Source organism: Betta splendens, chromosome 2 (genome assembly GCF_900634795.4).
Source record: "Betta splendens chromosome 2, fBetSpl5.4, whole genome shotgun sequence".
In the NCBI taxonomy this organism is placed as follows: domain Eukaryota; kingdom Metazoa; phylum Chordata; class Actinopteri; order Anabantiformes; family Osphronemidae; genus Betta; species Betta splendens.
In genome coordinates, this window is record NC_040882.2 from 20,563,563 (window position 1) to 20,583,404 (window position 19,842).

Sequence of the window (19,842 nt, forward strand, 5' to 3'; positions counted from 1 at the left end):
TGATGCACAGTGGCTGGTGGATCTGAGGGAAGACCACAGCAACCTCCCTGAACAGAATCCAGTGACAATCACAGTGGCAGACATCTAACAAAGAGTCTCAGGTATGAAAAACTGGACAGCACCTGGCCCTGACATGATCCACCCCTACTGGCTAAAGAAGCTCACTGCAATCCATGAGCGCCTGGCAGCACAAATGAACCAGCTGCTACAGGATGGGACCCACCCTGAATGGCTAACCGAAGGGCGAACGATCCTGATAATGAAGGATCCCTCAAAGGGTACAGTCCTATCCAACTACCGGCCAATAACCTGTCTCTCCACAACATGGAAGCTCATGTCAGGCATCATCGCAGCTAAGATAAGTGGGCACATGGGTCAATATATGAGCGAAGCACAGAAGGGCATTGGTAAGGATACCAGAGGAGCCAAACACCAACTCCTGGTTGACAGAACAGTCGCCCAAGACTGCAGAGTGCGACACACCAACCTGTGCACAGCCTGGATCGACTACAAGAAAGCCTATGACTCAATGCCACACACATGGATTACTGAATGCTTGGAGCTGTACAACATCAATAGAACTGTAAGGGCCTTCATTGCAAACTCGATGAGGTTGTGGAGAACCACCCTTGAAGCCAATGGGAAGCCACTTGCCCAAGTATCCATCAAATGTGGCATATACCAAGGAGATGCACTGTCCCCACCGCTGTTCTGCATAGGTCTGAACCCCCTCAGCCAAATAATAAACAAGACTGGCTATGGATACCGACTCCGAAATGGGGCCACCATAAGTCACCTCCTCTACATGGACGACATCAAGCTGTATGCTAAGAATGAGCGAGACATCGACTCGCTGATCCACACCACCAGGATCTACAGCTCGGACATCGGGATGTCATTCGGGCTCGAGAAATGTGGGAGGATGGTGACAAACAGAGGCAAGGTAATCCACACAGAAGGGGTCTCACTCCCAGAAGGAACAATAGCAGACATTGAGGACAGTTACAAGTACCTTGGAATACCACAGGCAAACGGCAACCTTGAACAGGCAACAAGGAATGCGGCAACAGCCAAATACCTCCAACGAGTAAGGCAAGTCCTAAGAAGCCAGCTCAATGGCAAGAACAAATCCCGGGCAATAAACAGCTACTCCCTGCCAGTGATCAGACACACACACACACACACACACACACACACACACACACACACACACACACACACACACACACACACACACACACACACACACACACACACACACACATGACTGGACTCATGATACTTCTCTGTGGTTCCATTGTCATCTTCTATTAATAAATACAGTATCTGTCTGAGATGTTTTAATAAAGCTATCATCTAATGGTTTTTTTTGTTTTCCACCCCTAATATATTGAACATGATCAATATTATGTCTCATCTTTCACTATTTCTCTATTTCTCATATTTAGTTTAGCAGTCATGTGCTTTTATCTTAATATTTACTATTAGGTTTCCTTAGGATTCAACTTTTTTGATGCATGTTCTGCTTTTACTGTAATCCTACTTATTTCTAAATTTAATTCTCTACTCATTTGTTTTTATACACCAAGATCAAGAGATTTTTTTTTACATTCCAGGTTTTCTCATTTTTTAAATCCCAAATTAATAAAAAGTGGAAACTCAGGGCCTTTCCAAAACTGTCCTGAATCAAAAGCAGAGTAACTGGTAAAGATTGTGGCAATTATTCCCAGAAATTGTTTAATGCTGGTCAGCAATGTTTGAACTATGTTTTGCTTTTGTTCTTGTGTTTTGCACCTATTGGCCATCTTTGTATACGGGCCACTTCTACTACATATGTGGGCTAGAGTTGGTTGACGCTCAGATCAACCTGAATTCATCATGTCATATCTTCAGGTTAGGTTCACAAGTTATACACAGTGCAAAGACCACATCTTTGTCATGTAGTTTAGACTTTAAACAAAAGTTTTTTTTATTTTTTTTTTTTTGCATTTTTTAAAAACATGTATTAAAGTTCTCAATGTATGTTTTTTTGGTCTAATAAAAAAAATCTTGATCTTGATCAATCTTGTGTCTTTGCCATGTCCTGTCTCACCTTCATTCTTTTGTGTTTGCATAGCTAGAGGTCCTGGAAAAAAACTTTAAAAACTAACTGGTGTTCTAACTACTTGTGTCTTGATGACATTTAATTTTCTTCTATATTTGTCTCTTTAGAATCACAAAAGGGCTTCAATGCTGTATCTCTGTCAGCAGCGTGACCAAGCTTTCACTGGACCACCAGAACTAAGGAATCATCACAAGATTCACTTTAGGAAGAAACCATTCAACTGTGAACAGTGTGGAAAAACGCTCTCCGACCGCAGTAGTGTTCTGAGACACCAACGTGTTCACACTGGAGAGAAATCTCATTCATGTGACCAGTGTGGAAAAGCTTTCTTTTACCGCAGTGGCTTACTGGCACACCAACGTATTCACACTGGAGAGAAGCCTTATTCATGTGACCAGTGTGGAAAAGCTTTCTCTAGCCGCAGTGGCTTAAAGATACACCAACGTATTCACACTGGAGAGAAGCCTTATTTCTGTGACCAGTGTGGAAAAGCATTTTCTCAGCTTTTTCACTTAGTGACACACCAACGGGTTCACACTGGAGAGAAGCCTCATTCATGTGACCAGTGTGGAAAAGCTTTCTCTTGTCGCAGTGGTTTAGTGAGACACCAACGTTTTCACACTGGAGAGAAACCCTATTCTTGTGAACAGTGTGGAAAAGCGCTCTCTGACCTCAGTAGCCTTCTGAGACACCAACATCTTCACACTGGAGAGAAACCTCATTCATGTGACCAGTGTGGAAAAGCTTTCTCTCGTCACAGTGTCTTACTGAGACACCAACGTATTCACACTGGAGAGAAACCCTGTTCTTGTGACCAGTGTGGAAAAGCGCTCTCTGACCTCAGTAGCCTTCTGAGACACCAACGTGTTCACACTGGAGAGAAATCTCATTCATGTGGCCAGTGTGGGAAAGCTTTCTCTGAGCTCAGAAGCTTACTGAAACACCTACGTGTTCACAACCTCACCACACTGATCTGATGAGTGTGGAAAAGTGTTCTCCTCTTCTGACAAGCTGATGCGGCGTCAGCGGATTCACACTGGAGAATGAATTTATTTATGTGATAGTCAAACTAATGACATATACTGTCTCAATAACATGGATGTAGTGTTTAGAAAATAACACTGCAAGACGTGACAACACAAACAACAACACGCTGTGAAGGTGACCAACTAAACTATTAGCTCTTTGTTTTCCTCATAGACACAGTTGTCATCTTTTAACAGTAGTTAAATTGACCTGAAATTGACTTAATGAACAAAAGTCATTACTTTCTGTGGTTCACAGAAGTACAGTGTAGCAATTCACGTGTGGACCTAGGTAACTTAACATGTAAGCATCACTCCCTTCCATAGAGACAAAGCTATGACCAGAAAATAAGAATGAACGGAACTCTTGTCTTTTCCACAGGACACTGTTTCCTCTCACAACAGAACTGTGAATTTAACATAAACAACACACATATGGTTAAGTGCACATCACAAGACCATGGATACTTTCAGGTGATGCCACCTAAATCTCACCAGGGTCCTCCTCTGCCTTAACACTAACCAGACCTAGACTTGTCTGTTGTTTTTTACCCAGACGCATGGACTCTCCCACTAGTCAGTAGATCTGGGTCGTAAACCTGGAATGTGAATTAATAAAAAGAGAAAACTCTCCATTTAGACACAGATTATGGTTCAGATCCACCAAAACTTTCAACTGTCATGAGACTGATACCATTGTATTCTGTATATAAAATGCTTTTATTTGATATGAGATTGGTTCCTGTGTGATGCTTCATTCTTGATCTACAGATTTGCCAGTAAAATACTCAACAACAAAGGAACCTCAAAAAACTTCTCACCAGGCTTTGCTTTGTGTGGACTTATAAAGAGAATTAAAGGTACTCACCTTCTTCTTTTAATCTGCGTACCATACAGTACATATGTTCTAGGTACCCCAGGTAAATTATGTAACCTGATTTTCATTGTGCTGACTTTTTAAATCATTTTAAGTGTTACAACAGTTTAATTAGTAATATTTAGATTAAGCCACTCATAATTTGTGATTTTACTTCTGATTATTATTTATGTATGTTTTAGTGTTAGTGTTACATAGGAAAAAGACCATTCATTGTGTAATAACTTGTCATTTGTCACAGCGTTTAAAGGACAAGGATGTATAAAGACTTAATAATCTATGCATTTATCTTTGTTGTTTAACCATTCTGTTCCATCATTCTATCAGCAGTCTCAGTGTTCAGCTATAGCCCATCTTTTCTTTTACTCAATCGTTGTCCTCTTCTTCCAGTGTATGTTTCTCCTCCATGTTCTGTCTCGTGGCTAAAGCTGCCCACTCTTCAGCTTTTAAGAAAAAGAAGAAGAAGCTGAAGATTTTTGTGAATGAGATGTTTTATGGCCTTCAACATTTGACACACTGCCGCTTGATTTAATGTCATTCTCAGTTTAATTCATAACAAATGACTGTCCATTTCTTTCAGCAGAGCTCAGTGGCTTCACGTTTTGTCCTGTTAAACTTGCTGTTATGTTTGTTCATTGTCTGTACGATCTATATATATATACCATATAGAACATCTTTATATATACAGTGAGTATATTATTATTAAAATGTGTTTTGGTTTTGCTTAGGTTATTTTTCCATGATGTTCTGGTTGAAGACAATTGAATTTTAATAGCTACTACATAAATGTGTGTGTGTGTGTGTGTGTGTGTGTGTTCAATATGCTTTATATATTTTAGGTGTTTTCACTTTATTGTTTCAAGTTATGTGCTTGTGGCTCAATAGTTCCTTACTGTACGTGGACTTAGGTCTGCTTTTGTTGGAGTGGTCGCGGGATCGAATCCCGTTAAAATTTGTTTATTTCACAAAGTGCTTGTGAATGTTTTTATTTATAATTGATGAATATTAAACTCAGTCAAGGCTCCGGAGACAAAACGCAGAGGTTTAACATTTGATCCTTTATTGAAAGCAGAGCGTAGCAATTCAGGAGCAGATTCACTCAGTCCTCACTTTCCTTTAGCCACTTACGTAACTATAACACGAGCAACGCACAAACTGCGTTTACTTAAATCGATTCACTTAAATCGTGTACAGGCGACAAAACATTAACAAAACATTGACACAACATCGGCGTGGACAGCTAACACGCCTCCTTCCTGCTACAAACAGCTGCCGTAACTAAGAGCAACCGCGGCGGCATTCAGAAGTCGGTCGCCAGTTAACGTGGTCACGACTTAATACGAAACACCGGATCCTCCGTTCGTTGTTGTCCGTCGTGTCGAGCTCGATTACTTGGACGTACCATTACCTTACTTTGCTAACGTTCGGTTTCATCCCATCATTTGTCGCCACAGCGAATGATTTGCATGGTAGATTTTTACATCATACACACCTACACCTTCCTGACGCAACGCCGCTCTGAGGGGATTGAACCCACCTGGCGACAGGAGCGCACTGACCACTGCACCACGGACACGGACACGGAAAAACGTCCTGTTTTTCCAGCCACTAACAGCAGATGAAGAAAAGAATCGGGTTTTGGCTAAATAAAGAATCTGTGGCCTTTTTTTAAAACAACTGTCTGCTTTGATCCAAAATAAAAGGCTGAAAAGAAAGATAAGAAAGAAAATAGAAGCAGTTAAACGTAAATATAATACAAACGCAAACAAATACCTTGTTGGCCGCTTGCTTCATTTTTTCTTTCTACTTATTGTTATTTATACAATACACTCCACGTGCCCATAGTACAGCACTTACAGTGAGGTTTGTCATAGCGCAATCTATGTGATGTACAGTAGGATTAGACCATTTTCAGCTATAAACATAATACTGCCACTTTTTCCTGTTTTCTCTAGGCACAGACCATCTCCAGCGAAAATGAAACCAACTACAGGAGTGAGGTGAAACCTCTGGCCTCGCAGTGCAGTGGCAACAGCGTCTCATTGAATGTGCAGAAGACTAAGAATCTTTCCCCCAGTCATTGAACACACACACACTGTACACACACACACACTACAAAGTCTGTCCTATCATCAATTCTGCATTTGCAGTCATTTCTATTAGCCACTCTAGTAAATCTCAAGATTCATCAATGGTGACTGATATTTGATCAAGGAAATGCGAGTTAGTATATTAAAATAATTTTCAGATTATTGTGTACTGTTGCGGAAATTTTTCAACAAACAATCTGATGAGAGTTGTCTTTCATGTAATTTATTGTGACAAAAGAAAACAATAGTGGGGATAGTAAATTAAAACATTGATGTGCACCATAAATAACCCCTAAAAAACAACAAGGCTAAACTAAACCAGTGCTGGACATGCAACAGAACATACAAGAAAAAGGTGTAACGTAAGATCCCACAATCCTCAGGTTGTTTCAGCGTTTTGTCCCTTTACCTGACAGGACACATTGTCCCTCTGGTCCAATCAAATTGCATAGACATCTCTGTCACTGAGAGGAGGCTCAGATAGGAGCCAGCTTCAGAGAGTGCCAGGCAGAAACAACCATAGAGCAAGAGAAATGTCAAATACAGAAAACTGGTGTATGATTTCCATACATAAGGAAGCTGCAAGCTGAACATAACAAACCATATACAGTACTTTCTTATAATGTCATACAATAAGAAACTATTTTTTCCATCATAGCAGTGAAAACAGATTTCAAACAGTTTGCCACAGCGCAATAAGCAACAGAGCAAGAAAAGTGCACCTGAGCTGACACCTTTACTGTTGTAGCTGATTCAAAATAATAGTTTGATATTAATGATTAATGATTAATGATTAATAAAACATTAACATTCCTCGAAATTGGGGCTTTTGGTTTGTTTTAAAGCTGATACAACCCTTGTATTAATCTATTCAACACCAGATTTCAATTTGTGAGTTACTAGTTATGAACAACAATAACACCTTTCTTGCGATAAAACTAAATCAGTCTCTAATGTCGTGAATTCTTGTCACGGTTCAGTGACCTCTGCTTACAGTAAATCTGAAGAACAATGCACACAAAACCAGATTCCTTTTACATTTTATTGATCTAACACTACTGGATATATGGAGGAAATAAAATAAACATATTCAAATAAACAAACAAAAAATGAGTATGAAATGATTAGCAATGCATGAACAGAGAGAGTGTTGGTGAATGAGGGTGTGTGTGTGTGTGATGGAAGCTTCATGTAACAGATAATGTTAATGGCAATTAATAAACATATGTGAACAAAACCACAGTAAACGTAGCAATGTGCAACGAATGAATAAAAGGATAAATGATGGTCAATACTGAAGTGTGTGGTGGCTTTGATTAAGAGAATAGAGTAATTGTTTCTAACTTATAAAACTAATGAATTTGGAATATTCAATTTTTAGCGCTTTAAGAAACACCAGACTTCTCAGAGGATCAGAGATGTTCATCTTGCCTTAGTTTGGAGCTGTAGCCGCTGTGCAGCGTCTCCCGTTACCGGTTGGTGGAGCAGACGTGCCCTCTCTGGTCCAGGTGCCACGGCCTTTGGGCCAGAAATCGTCGCCCGCGGTGATGATGACGGCTCGGGTTCAGCGAAGTAACAGTCAGTCAGGCTGGACTTTCAAGGTGTTTCAAAGCGTCAGCGCTACTAAAACTAGCCCAAAAAGGAAACGGGCTGGAATCTCATTTAATTAGTTCAATCAAAAATAGCGAGTCAATTAAGAAGAGAGTTTCACAAAGTTTCTTGAGATGACCTTCTAAAGTAATGAAATTCGCTGCTTGTTCGTATTTTTTAAGTTCAAGGTAAGTTTACAAAATTTAAGAACAAAGGAAATTAAAGAAAGGAATTAGACGCAAAAAGAAAAGGTGAAGAAGTTTGAAGATAGAGCGAAATCCGATTCCACTAGGGTGTCACTGGTTTAAATTCCCCAGGGGCAGTGGTCACTGCAGGGCGGAAAAAATGAGTTCAACCAGTGGTGGAGAGTTCCACCTCTTCAGATCAGGAATCAAACTACTTGTTTGGTTTGATCCTAAATTTGGGATAACTAAGCTTTCCTCTTTTCATCAAGCTCAAAGTTCCATCAAACCATAACACAGTACACATGGAACGATCACTTTGCCACTCAAATAAGCAGAGAAGTCAGAATGGTTAAACAACAAAGATAAATGCATAGATTATTAAGTCTTTATACATTGTCCTTTAAACGCTGTGACAAATGACAAGTTATTACATGATGAATGGTCTTTTCCCTATGTAACACTAAGTAAACACTAAAACATACACAAATAATCAGAAGCAAAATCACAAATTATGAGTGGCTTAATCTAAATATTACTAATTAAACTGTTGTAACACTTAAAATGATTTAAAAAGTCAGCACAATGAACATCAGGTTACATAATTTACCTGGGGTACCTAGAACATATCTACTGTATGGTACCCAGATTAAAAGAAGAAGGTGAGTATCTTTAATTCTCTTTATAAGTCCACACAAAGCAAAGCCTGGTGAGAAGTTATTTGAGGTTCCTTTGTTGTTGAGTATTTTACTGGCAAATCTGTAGATCAAGAATGAAGCATCACACAGGAACCAATCTCATATCAAATAAAAGCATTTTATATACAGAATACAATGGTATCAGTCTCATGACAGTTGAAAGTTTTGGTGGATCTGAACCATAATCTGTGTCTAAATGGAGAGTTTTCTCTTTTTATTAATTCACATTCCAGGTTTACGACCCAGATCTACTGACTAGTGGGAGAGTCCATGCGTCTGGGTAAAAAACAACAGACAAGTCTAGGTCTGGTTAGTGTTAAGGCAGAGGAGGACCCTGGTGAGATTTAGGTGGCATCACCTGAAAGTATCCATGGTCTTGTGATGTGCACTTAACCATATGTGTGTTGTTTATGTTAAATTCACAGTTCTGTTGTGAGAGGAAACAGTGTCCTGTGGAAAAGACAAGAGTTCCGTGCATTCTTATTTTCTGGTCATAGCTTTGTCTCTATGGAAGGGAGTGATGCTTACATGTTAAGTTACCTAGGTCCACACGTGAATTGCTACACTGTACTTCTGTGAACTACAGAAAGTAATGACTTTTATTCATTAAGTCAATTTCAGGTCAATTTTAAGTACTGTTAAAAGATGACAACTGTTTCTATGAATAAAACAAGCTAATAGTTTAGTTGGTCACCTTCACAGCGTGTTGTTGTTTGTGTTGTCACGTCTTGCAGTGTTATTTTCTAAACACTACATCCATGTTATTGAGACAGTATATGTAATTAGTTTGACTATCACATAAATAAATTCATTCTCCAGTGTGAATCCGCTGACGCCGCATCAGCTTGTCAGAAGAGGAGAACATTTTTCCACACTCATCAGATCAGTGTGCTGAGGTTGTGAACACGTAGGTGTTTCAGTAAGCTTCTGAGCTCAGAAAAAGCTTTCCCACACTGGCCACATGAATGAGATTTCTTTCCAGTGTGAAAACGTTTGTGTCTCACTAAACCACTGCGACAAGAGAATGCTTTTCCACACTTGTCACATGAATGAGGCTTCTCTCCAGTGTGAACACGTTGGTGTATTGCTAAGTGAATGAGCTGAGAAAATGCTTTTCCACACTGGTCACAGAAATAAGGCTTCTCTCCAGTGTGAATACGTTGGTGTATCTTTAAGCTACTGTGGTCAGACAAAGCTTTTCCACACTGGTCACATGAATGAGGTTTCTCTCTAGTGTGAATACGTTGGTGTCTCAGAATGCTAGTCAGGTGAGAGAATGTTTTGCCACACTGGTCACATGAATGAGGTTTCTCTCCAGTGTGAATACGTTGGTGTGCCAGTAAGCCACTGCGGCTAGAGAAAGCTTTTCCACACTCGTCACATGAATGAGGTTTCTCTCCAGTGTGAATACGTTGGTGTGCCAGTAAGCCACTGCGGCGAGAGAAAGCTTTTCCACACTCGTCACATGAATGAGGTTTCTCTCCAGTGTGAACACGTTGGTGTCTCAGAACACTACTGCTGCCAGAGAGTGTTTTTCCACACTGTTCACAGTTGAATGGTTTCTTCCTAAAGTGAATCTTGTGATGATTCCTTAGTTCTGATGGTCCAGTGAAAGCTTGGTCACGCTGCTGACAGAGATACAGCATTGAAGCCCTTTTGTGATTCTAAAGAGACAAATATAGAAGAAAATTAAATGTCATCAAGACACAAGTAGTTAGAACACCAGTTAGTTTTAAAGTTTTTTTCCAGGACCTCTAGGTGTGCGAACACAAAAGAATGAAGGTGAGACAGGACATGGCAAAGACACAAGATTGATCAAGATAAAGATTTTTTTATTAGACCAAAAAAACAGATACATTGAGAACTTTTATAGATGTTTTAAAAAATGCAAAAAAAAAAAAAAAATGTTTAAAGTCTAAACTACATGACAAAGATGTGGTCTTTGCACTGTGTATAACTTGTGAACCTAACCTGAAGATATGACATGATGAATTCAGTTTGATCTGAGCGTCAAACAACTCTAGCCCACATATGTAGTAGAAGTGGCCCTTTTACAAAGATGGCCAATAGGTTCCAAACACAAGAACAAAAGCAAAACATAGTTCAAACATTGCTGACCAGCATTAAACAATTTTTGGGAATAATTGGCACAATTTTTACCACTTATTCTGCTTTTGATTCAGGACAGTTTTGGCAAGTCCCTGAGTTTCCACTTTTTATTAATTTGGGATTTAATAAAATGGGAAAGCCTGGAATGTAAAAAAAATCTCTTGATCTTGGTGTATAAAAACAAATGAGCAGAGAATTAAATTTAGAAATAAGTAGGATTACAGTAAAAGCAGAACATGCAACAAAAAAGTTGAATCCTGTAAAGAAAGACAAAGGAAACCTAATAGTAAATATTAAGATAAAAGCACATGACTGCTAAACTAAATATGAGAAATAGAGAAGTAGTGAAAGATGAGACATAATATTGATGATGTTCAATATATCAGGGGTGGAAAACAAAAAAAACATTAGATGATAGCTTTATTAAAACATCTCAGACAGATACTGTATTTATTAATAGAAGATGACAATGGAACCACAGAGAAGTATCATGAGTCCAGTCATATGCGTGTTTTTTTTTTTTGAGAAAAAAAAAAAATACACACACACACGCATATGACTGGACTCATGATGGAGTATATATAAAAAAAGAAAAAAACCTCCCTTCTCACCCCACACGGGTGGTCTCATCCACTTTCCAAGCTCGGGTCCTCTACTAGAGGCCAGGGAGCTTGAGGGTTCTGCGCAGTATCCTTGCTGTTCCTAGGACTGCACTTTTCTGGACTGAGATTTCGGATGTTAATCCAGGGATCTGTCCAGGGATCTGTCGTAGCCACTCCTCCAGTTTGGGGGTCACAGCCCCTAGTGCTCCGATCACCACAGGCACCACTGTGGCCTTCACCTTCCAAGCCTTCTCCAGTTCTTCTCTGAGCCCTTGGTATTTCTCTAGTTTCTCATGTTCCTTTTTCCTGATGTTGCCATCGCTTGGTATTGCCACATCCACCACTACGGCTTTCCTCTGCTCTTTATCCACCACCACAATGTCTGGTTGGTTCGCCATTACCATTCTGTCAGTCTGGATCTGGAAGTCCCACAGGATCTTGGCTCGCTCGTTCTCTACCACCTTGGGAGGTGTTTCCCACTTTGACCTTGGGGTTTCCAGTCCATACTCCGCGCAGATGTTCCTGTATACTATGCCAGCCACTTGGTTATGGCGTTCCATGTATGCTTTGCCTGCCAGCATCTTACACCCTGCAGTTATGTGCTGGACCGTCTCTGGGGCCTCTTTGCACAGTCTACACCTTGGGTCTTGTCTGGTGTGGTAGATCTGGGCCTCTATGGCTCTGGTGCTCAGGGCCTGCTCCTGTGCAGCCAGGATGAGTGCCTCTGTGCTGTCCTTCAGCCCAGCCCTTTCAAGCCATTGGTAGGATTTGTTGAGATCAGCCACTTCAGTTATGTTCCGGTGGTACATCCTGTGTAAGGGCTTGTCCTCCCATGGTGGTCCCTCTTCCAGCATCTCATCCTCTGTTCTCCACTGCCTGAGACATTCACTCAGTACGACATCTGTCGGGGCCTTATCCTTGATGTACTTATGGATCTTGGATGTTTCATCCCGGATAGTGGCTCTCACGCTCACTAGTCCTCAGCCTCCTTCCTTGCGGCTAGCGTACAGTCTCAGGGTGCTGGATTTGGGGTGGAACCCTCCATGCATGGTGAGGAGCTTTCGTGTCTTAACATCTGTGGTCTGTATCTCTTCCTTTGGCCACCTTATTATTCCTGCAGGGTATCTGATCACTGGCAGAGCGTAGCTGTTTATTGCCCGGGATTTGTTCTTGCCATTGAGCTGGCTTCTTAGGACTTGCCTTACTCGTTGGAGGTATTTGGCTGTTGCCGCATTCCTTGTTGCCTGTTCAAGGTTGCCGTTTGCCTGTGGTATTCCAAGGTACTTGTAACTGTCCTCAATGTCTGCTATTGTTCCTTCTGGGAGTGAGACCCCTTCTGTGTGGATTACCTTGCCTCTCTTTGTCACCATCCTCCCACATTTCTCGAGCCCGAATGACATCCCGATGTCCGAGCTGTAGATCCTGGTGGTGTGGATCAGTGAGTCGATGTCTCGCTCACTCTTGGCGTACAGCTTGATGTCATCCATGTAGAGGAGGTGACTTATGGTGGCCCCGTTCCGGAGTCGGTATCCATAGCCAGTCTTGTTTATTATTTGGCTGAGGGGGTTCAGACCTATGCAGAACAGCAGTGGGGACAGTGCATCTCCTTGGTATATGCCACATTTGATGGATACTTGGGCAAGTGGCTTCCCATTGGCTTCAAGGGTGGTTCTCCACAACCTCATCGAGTTTGCAATGAAGGCCCTTAGAGTTCTGTTGATGTTGTACAGCTCCAAGCATTCAGTGATCCATGTGTGTGGCATTGAGTCATAGGCTTTCTTGTAGTTGATCCAGGCTGTGCACAGGTTGGTGTGTCACACTCTGCAGTCTTGGGCGACTGTTCTGTCTACCAGGAGTTGGTGTTTGGCTCCTCTGGTATCCTTATCAATGCCCTTCTGTGCTCCGCTCATGTATTGACCCATGTGCCCACTTATCTTAGCTGCGATGATGCCTGACATGAGCTTCCATGTTGTGGAGAGACAGGTTATTGGCCGGTAGTTGGATGGGACTGCACCCTTTGAGGGATCCTTCATTATCAGGATCGTTCGCCCTTCGGTTAACCATTCAGGGTGAGTCCCATCCCTTAGCAGCTGGTTCATTTGTGCTGCCAGGCGCTCATGGATTGCAGTGAGCTTCTTTAGCCAGTAGGTGTGGATCATGTCAGGGCCAGGTGCTGTCCAGATTTTCATACCTGAGACTCTTTGTTGGGTGTCTGCCACTATGAGAGTCACTGGATTCTGTTCAGGGAGGTTGCTGTGGTCTTCCCTCAGATCCACCAGCCACTGTGCATCACTGTTGTGTAACGCCTCCCTCTCCCATATACCTTTCCAGTACTGTTCAGTTTCCAGCCTTGGTGGGTCTGCTCTGTTGTTATTACCCTGCCATTGAGAGCACACTTTCGCAGGTTGTGTTGCGAACGGCCGGTTTATTCGTCTGGCTTCGTTGTCTCTGGTGTATCGCTTTAGGCGGCTGGCCAAGGCTTGTAGCCTTTGCTTTGCAGTTTTGAGTGCTTCAGGTATGGGCATCTGGCTGTACCTCTTGGGCATCGGTCTTTTCATTGCACCTCTCTGGGCCTTTGTCATTTGGATCACTTCCCTCCGAGCTCCCTTGATTTTTGCTGGTATTGTTTCTCATGGCTCCCATGGTTGCTCTTATAGCCAATGATTAAATCTCCCCTCTGACCTGGCGTCCTGGCTCCCCCTTGCCGTAGCATTTGTGTTGTACCTTGTCAATCTCAAGTTGTGATAGCTGGACTGAGCACACAGCCCTGTGGTGCATCTATGTTTAGGACCAGAGTGGATGATGTGTGGTTCCCAATTCTTTTATCCAGGAGCACAGTGGTGAAGGTAGACCCAGGTCTTTAAGTTTCATAGTAAACACACAGCATCCCTACACAAGTGTTCGGATGCTCCAGATGGGACAGGGCTGAGTGGAGTGCTGCCTGTCCAGACCAGCAGGCATGATGTCCTTGATGTGCTGCAGAACGATTCTCTCAAAGCTTTTCATGATTACGTGTGTCAGAGCAACAGGACAATCAGTGATAATCATTCAGGCAGGTGGATTGTTGAGGAGTTGAGGCAAACAGGTACTGTGGCAGAATGCACGGAGATGGTAACAATATCCAGAAAGACCCCAGCCAGCTGGTCAGCACACACCTTCAGAGTCTTGCCTCACACTTTCTCAGGTTCTGTAGCTTTGTGGATGTTGATCCTCCTCGGGATGGAGCTCACAATGAGAAGCTGTGGGACCAGAGGCTGATGTTGCTCCTCCAGCTTTGTGAGATGTTCAGTCACTGTGCTGCCTGTCAGCGGAGTAAAAGCGTGCAAAGAAGCTGAACAATGTGACAGGGAGGGTGGAGTCATGGCTGACCTGTTTATCGCTGCGCTTGTAGTCTTTTATGGTCTTGATGCCTCTCCACATATCTCGTGTGGCAAGACCTGATCATTTTGGCATTTGGTTTGAATCTGACCCGGAGATAACAAAAAAATTTAGGCATGGGCCAATAATAGATTCTTTGTGTATTATTTATGCAGACAAAAATATTCTTCATTCTTCACTTAAATTTACTTAATACCTAGTTTTTTTGCATGGTTAATACTGTTGTTATTCTCATATGCTGTTTTTGACTATTGTCTTTTGCTGCTGCAAACAAAATATTTTCCTCATTGTCGATAAATGAAGTCAAATTGTATTGTAATCATAGGTCAGGGTCTAGAACACACCTCGAGCTCTGGTCCTCGAGGGCCGGTGTCCATGCTGGTTTTCCAGCTCTCTCTGCTGTTTAGCTTGATCAGGTGTGTCAGTTGGCTTTTCCAGCTTGTCATTGACTGAACACACGTGGTCAAGGTAATCGGTAGGAGCTGGGGCAGGGAGAGGTGGAAAACCAGTAGGGCAGTTGCCCTCGTCAGCATCAGTTTGACACCCCCGGTCTAGAGCAATGCTAAGAAAATTGAATGCAGTTCAGTATTAGGTTGTAGGCCGTGACAATGAAAACTCCACCAGTGTGTCTCTGCGGGTGATGATAAATGAAAGGCCACTGGAAGTAAGAAGAAAACAGGTAACCGCAAATCTAAAAGGACTTGATCTCAATCACCCTACAGATTCTGATACATACTTGCCAAAGAAAAAAAAAAGAGTTAACATAGATTATATGAAAACTAGTCAACAGGACAGAAGCTGGAAACAAGGAAGTCTGACAATACCGTTTTCTGTTCTTCCATGGTTGTTTGATGGAGCAGAGGTGGATCTGAACCTTTTAAAGAGGAGAGAATATTGCACAATTAAATTATTGCACAAAAAATAATGTAAGTTAAGTAACAGTGATGCAGTGACAAAATACTAAAATTGGTATTTTATTACTTAATTTGTATAAGAATATATATAGGGAGAGATGCTTCAAAATCAAATTGAGTTGTGATAGGTTTTGCTTTTGTTATCACTAGATCAAATGTTGTGGTAAATAAAATGATCAATAATAATACACTGACAATACTTATCAGTGTACACATAATAATTACAAGTATTACATTTATTTGCCTTACATCTGATAAAGGCCTATAGTATCTGTAATAGGTTCAAATTCAAGTAGATCCTTCATAAACATAAAATATGGAGTCACATTCCAGATTCTATTAAACATCCTATACAGTAGAATCAGAACAGTTGGTATAATAGTCCGATTTATATGGATGATAAAATAGTCAGGAAACATGAATCAGGAAGCTGTAAATGTGAAGTAGAGGACACTTCAACATCATCTGTACACCATCCTTCCTTAATATAGAAGCAGCCCCCCATGTTTTTGCGGAAAGCTCCGCGACACCGCCCTGACGGAGCAGCTGGAAGCCGGGAAGGTGTAGCGCTGCGTCAGGGATGTTCTCCCTGAGCCAGGTTTAAGTGAAGCACAAGGCGCGGGTCTGTTAAAGTCCCTGTTTTCTGTGTTAAGAACTGAACTAATGTTTAAAGCACATAATAAAAGTGCTGCTATCTAAATGTTTTATGTCTTTTCGTTTTAGTGTTTTAATGTCAGTGTTACTGAAATATACCTTAAATAAATGTACATCATAGTAAGCATTGACACAAATGCATTTTGAATAAAATTTACTAAGGTGGAGTGAGTAACATCTAGTGATTTGTTTGGATCAATAAGCAAAAAAGTAAAGTGTTTATTTGAGTACTTGAATGAAAAATACTATGTGCCAAGTATAGTATACGAAAACAAATAGCCCTGTGACATTAACTTAGGATTAGAAGAGAGAACAGGAGCAGAACAAGAGCGGAGTGTTGTCTCCTCCTCCCTCCTTCCACATCTGCTGCAAAAGCATTGCCGAGCACTTCTAACCTGCTTTTCTGGCCCTCAAAGTTAGCAAATCGGTGCCTGAAGTCAGCAGCGAGTAGGTTTACTTTGTCTGTAAACTGCGTACTTGGGAACACGGTGGTCGAGAGCATCTCTTTCATCGTGTGGCAGCTGGGAAAGTGGCTGAAGTTTTTCTTTCCGCATTTGTGTCTCCCACAAACCTAACTTGGCTTTAAATGTCTTCACTGTATAGTACATGTTGGAGATGATGCAGGTTGATCACATTCAGACGCACAAAAACGCCATTTCACACTGGAACGTTTCATCGCGGAGCTCTGTTGCATCTTCCCCATTGTTTTCCACAAACAGACAAATCTCCTGACGAAGCTCAAAACATCTCTGCAGCACCTTTCCCTGGTTTAGCCATCGCGCCTCTGTGTGACAGGGCCAGTCACCGTACTCGATATCCAAATCACCCAAAAATGCCTTGAACTGGCGGTGATTTAAACCTTTGATGAAGTTTACTGCTCGTGTTTAAGTGCTCATTACACATTTTTACAGATTTGCCGCAGTGATTTCTTGTGTGTGATGCAGTGATAAGCAGTCAGCGCAACTGTGAAGTTTTCTGTTTGCTGATTTTGTGATTTCTTCTGCAACAATGAAACTAGCATTGACAGCAGCCTAGCTTTGTGACCTGAATGAACAGAGCCTGCCGGGACTAAGAGCTGGTTTTAATTCTTCCACCTGCCGCAGCCTTTCTTCTGTGTTCATAACCTTTTCTTTAACCTTTATAAACATGGCAGCCCAACTGTGTCATGGTTTCTCAGTGATTCGTGAGGTCATCTCTAGTTTACTGACCACTTCTACAAGTTACTGATTCTCTACTCAGATCTTACTATGAGATGAGCCGGATCCTCCGCTCGTTGTTGTTCGTCGTGTCGAGCTCTCGTTCTGTCGCTCCCGTCTCGTCCCGGGGATCAGCTGATCGCGACGTCCTTTGTATTTTACACTTAGCGACGGTTTCCTTTCCCAGTGAAGTTAACTCCGGTTTTGTCTCCGTCTGAGCAGAGAACCAGGCCAGATAGATGTTGACTGGAGTCGAACTGCGACTAAAAAAAGAAAAGAAAAGACACGCAGGTTCGGGGGAGGGTCTATTTCCGGTCCGCCCCTGGTGTCGGATCCAATAAGACACTGGAGTCCCAGCGTGACGTCTGCGTTCGGCGGGAAAACTGTAGAACGCGTTTAATGGCCCTTTGTTTTCTATTTACAGCAAATTGTGGTCGCTGCAATAAACTATCCGGGAGTTTAACCCCTATGTCTCCCTCGGTCATTACATTTCTGCCGTTGCTGATCGTTTTGGAGAAAATTCTCTTTGGAAAAGATAGGAGTCTGTGAGTTATATGTTCGACATGAATCAAAGACATAGGAGAGTTAAAATTAAAGTGTTTTTTTTACAAATACATGAGTTAAGTTAAGTTGTTAAAACCACACACACAAATTTTTATCATACAAACAGAGACAATCATATTAAAATCCAGACCCAACACACAGAGATGCAGATTAATGAGCAGTTCAAAGACGTTTCACTGCTGACAGGTCAGGATGGCTGCACTGAGGAAGGAAGAGGAGCAGAAAAAAGAAGGGTGAAAGATGGATTCTCTGAGCAGACATAGCAGCTCTGCGGATGCAGGGGAAAGAGTCCAGCGGCGCATCCTGCTGGAGGGTCCGCAGCGGCCCTCATGCTTTAGACAGACCAAACATCTGGGCAACCTGACCTTCAACATCTGGAACAGGATCTGGAACATGGTCTTCTACACTGCTGTGTTGGAATATTTACTCCAAAATATTTCATACAATTTAATATAATACATGGAAATTAAGTATCATAATTTGTCTTGTTTGTATGCAAATAACAAGTACTTGTAAATAAACAAATTAATTGTTTCAAAAATCTCCAAAATCAAGTAAATTTGACTGGGTGATAAAAGTAAATTTATTACATGTATTACGAGCCTTTAGTTTTGCGCTGCATGTAACCTAAGCAGCACTCAAAGCTAGCTTCAGGATGCCGAGCTAGCGACAGAATGGTCGAATGAGCACAGAGTAAGTAATATATTCGACCGTTTATACCGTTTAATTTGAGGACAGTTGTGATCTTAGACACGATTACTTGGAAGTCCTGTTACTTTCCTTTGCTAACGTTAACTAACTGGTAACTCCCTTCGGTTTTATCCCATCAGGGGTCGCCACAGCGAATGATTCGCATTGTAGATTTTTACGTCATATGACCTTTCTGACGCAACGCCTGGCGACAGGAGTTTTCCAGCCACTAACAGCAAATGAAGAAGAAGAGGGTTTTGGCTAAATAAAGAATCTGTGGCTTTTTTTTTTAAAAACAACTGTCTGCTTTCATCCAAAATAAAAGGCTGCTAAACGACTTGGAAACAATGTTTTTATTCAAACACACTTAAAATATAACCTTTTGTTAAAAATGTAAAGCAATGTCCCAACGTTTGTCTGTGAACCGGAGCAGTAACAATATTTTGGAGTAAATATTGCAACACAGCAGTGTAGAAGACCATGTTCCAGATCCTGTTCCAGATGTTGAAGGTCAGGTTGCCCAGATGTTTGGTCTGTCTAAAGCATGAGGGCCGCTGCGGACCCTCCAGCAGGATGCGCCGCTGGACTCTTTCCCCTGCATCCGCAGAGCTGCTATGTCTCTGCTCAGAGAATCCATCTTTCACCCTTCTTTTTTCTGCTCCTCTTCCTTCCTCAGTCCAGCCATCCTGACCTGTCAGCAGTGAAACGTCTTTGAACATGTCATCGCTCCACCGCTGGTTGTCTAGGTGGTGTCCTGCAAACGATGTGGGCTTTGTGGCTAATTGGAGCACTTTTTGGGGAAAACCTGGGCTGATTAGAAGAGACGGCGTCCATCCCACGTTGAACGGAGCCTCTCTGCTCTCTAGTAACATGGCCTTGTTGCTTAGCCTCCCCACTCCGTGACAACTCAGAGTGGAGCCCAGGACGCAGAGTCGCAGTCTTACACGCCTCTCTGCATGTTCTCTACAGCCGTCACCCCCTCTTAGTCTTAGTTATCGCATAGAGACTGTGTCTGCTCCCCAACCACCTAAACTATACAAGTCACAAACAAATCAAAGAGGAGTGACTTACCAGAATTTAATAAACATCAAAACAGTTCCTCTTACAGAACAAAGTAATAGTAAGCTAATGAAGTGTGGTTTATTAAATATCAGATCTCTCTCATCTAA

General features: G+C 41.9%; 1 protein-coding gene across 2 annotated transcripts; it reads right to left on the minus strand.

Moving 5' to 3' along the window:
- Positions 1-6,297: 6,297 nt before the first annotated feature.
- On the minus strand, positions 6,298-17,729 carry LOC114848032 (zinc finger protein 239-like). 2 transcript variants are annotated; one of them, XM_041069030.2, is made up of 3 exons: positions 17,470-17,729; positions 14,647-15,529; positions 6,298-10,230 (listed from the first exon to the last, which is right to left on the minus strand). In XM_041069030.2, the coding sequence occupies exons 2-3, from the start codon at positions 14,695-14,697 to the stop codon at positions 9,445-9,447; spliced, it is 837 nt and encodes a 278-aa protein (XP_040924964.1). In that variant the 5' UTR covers positions 14,698-15,529; positions 17,470-17,729; the 3' UTR covers positions 6,298-9,444. The 2 variants fall into 2 exon arrangements, with proteins under 2 accessions (XP_040924964.1, XP_055362998.1); XM_055507023.1 differs by lacking the exon at positions 6,298-10,230 and adding an exon at positions 11,254-14,578 and having other exon boundaries at positions 15,480-15,529.
- Between the last annotated feature and the right edge of the window lie 2,113 nt (positions 17,730-19,842).

What these genes read in the sequence shown, in the direction of transcription:
- LOC114848032 (XM_041069030.2), bottom strand. Translation starts at nt 14,697, where the DNA reads ATGTGGAGAGGCATCAAGACCATAAAAGACTACAAGCGCAGCGATAAA. An exon ending in ACAAGCGCAGCGATAAACAG is followed by an intron (nt 10,231 to 14,646) that starts GTCAGCCATGAC and finishes TTGTCTCTTTAG; the next exon opens with AATCACAAAAGGGCTTCAAT.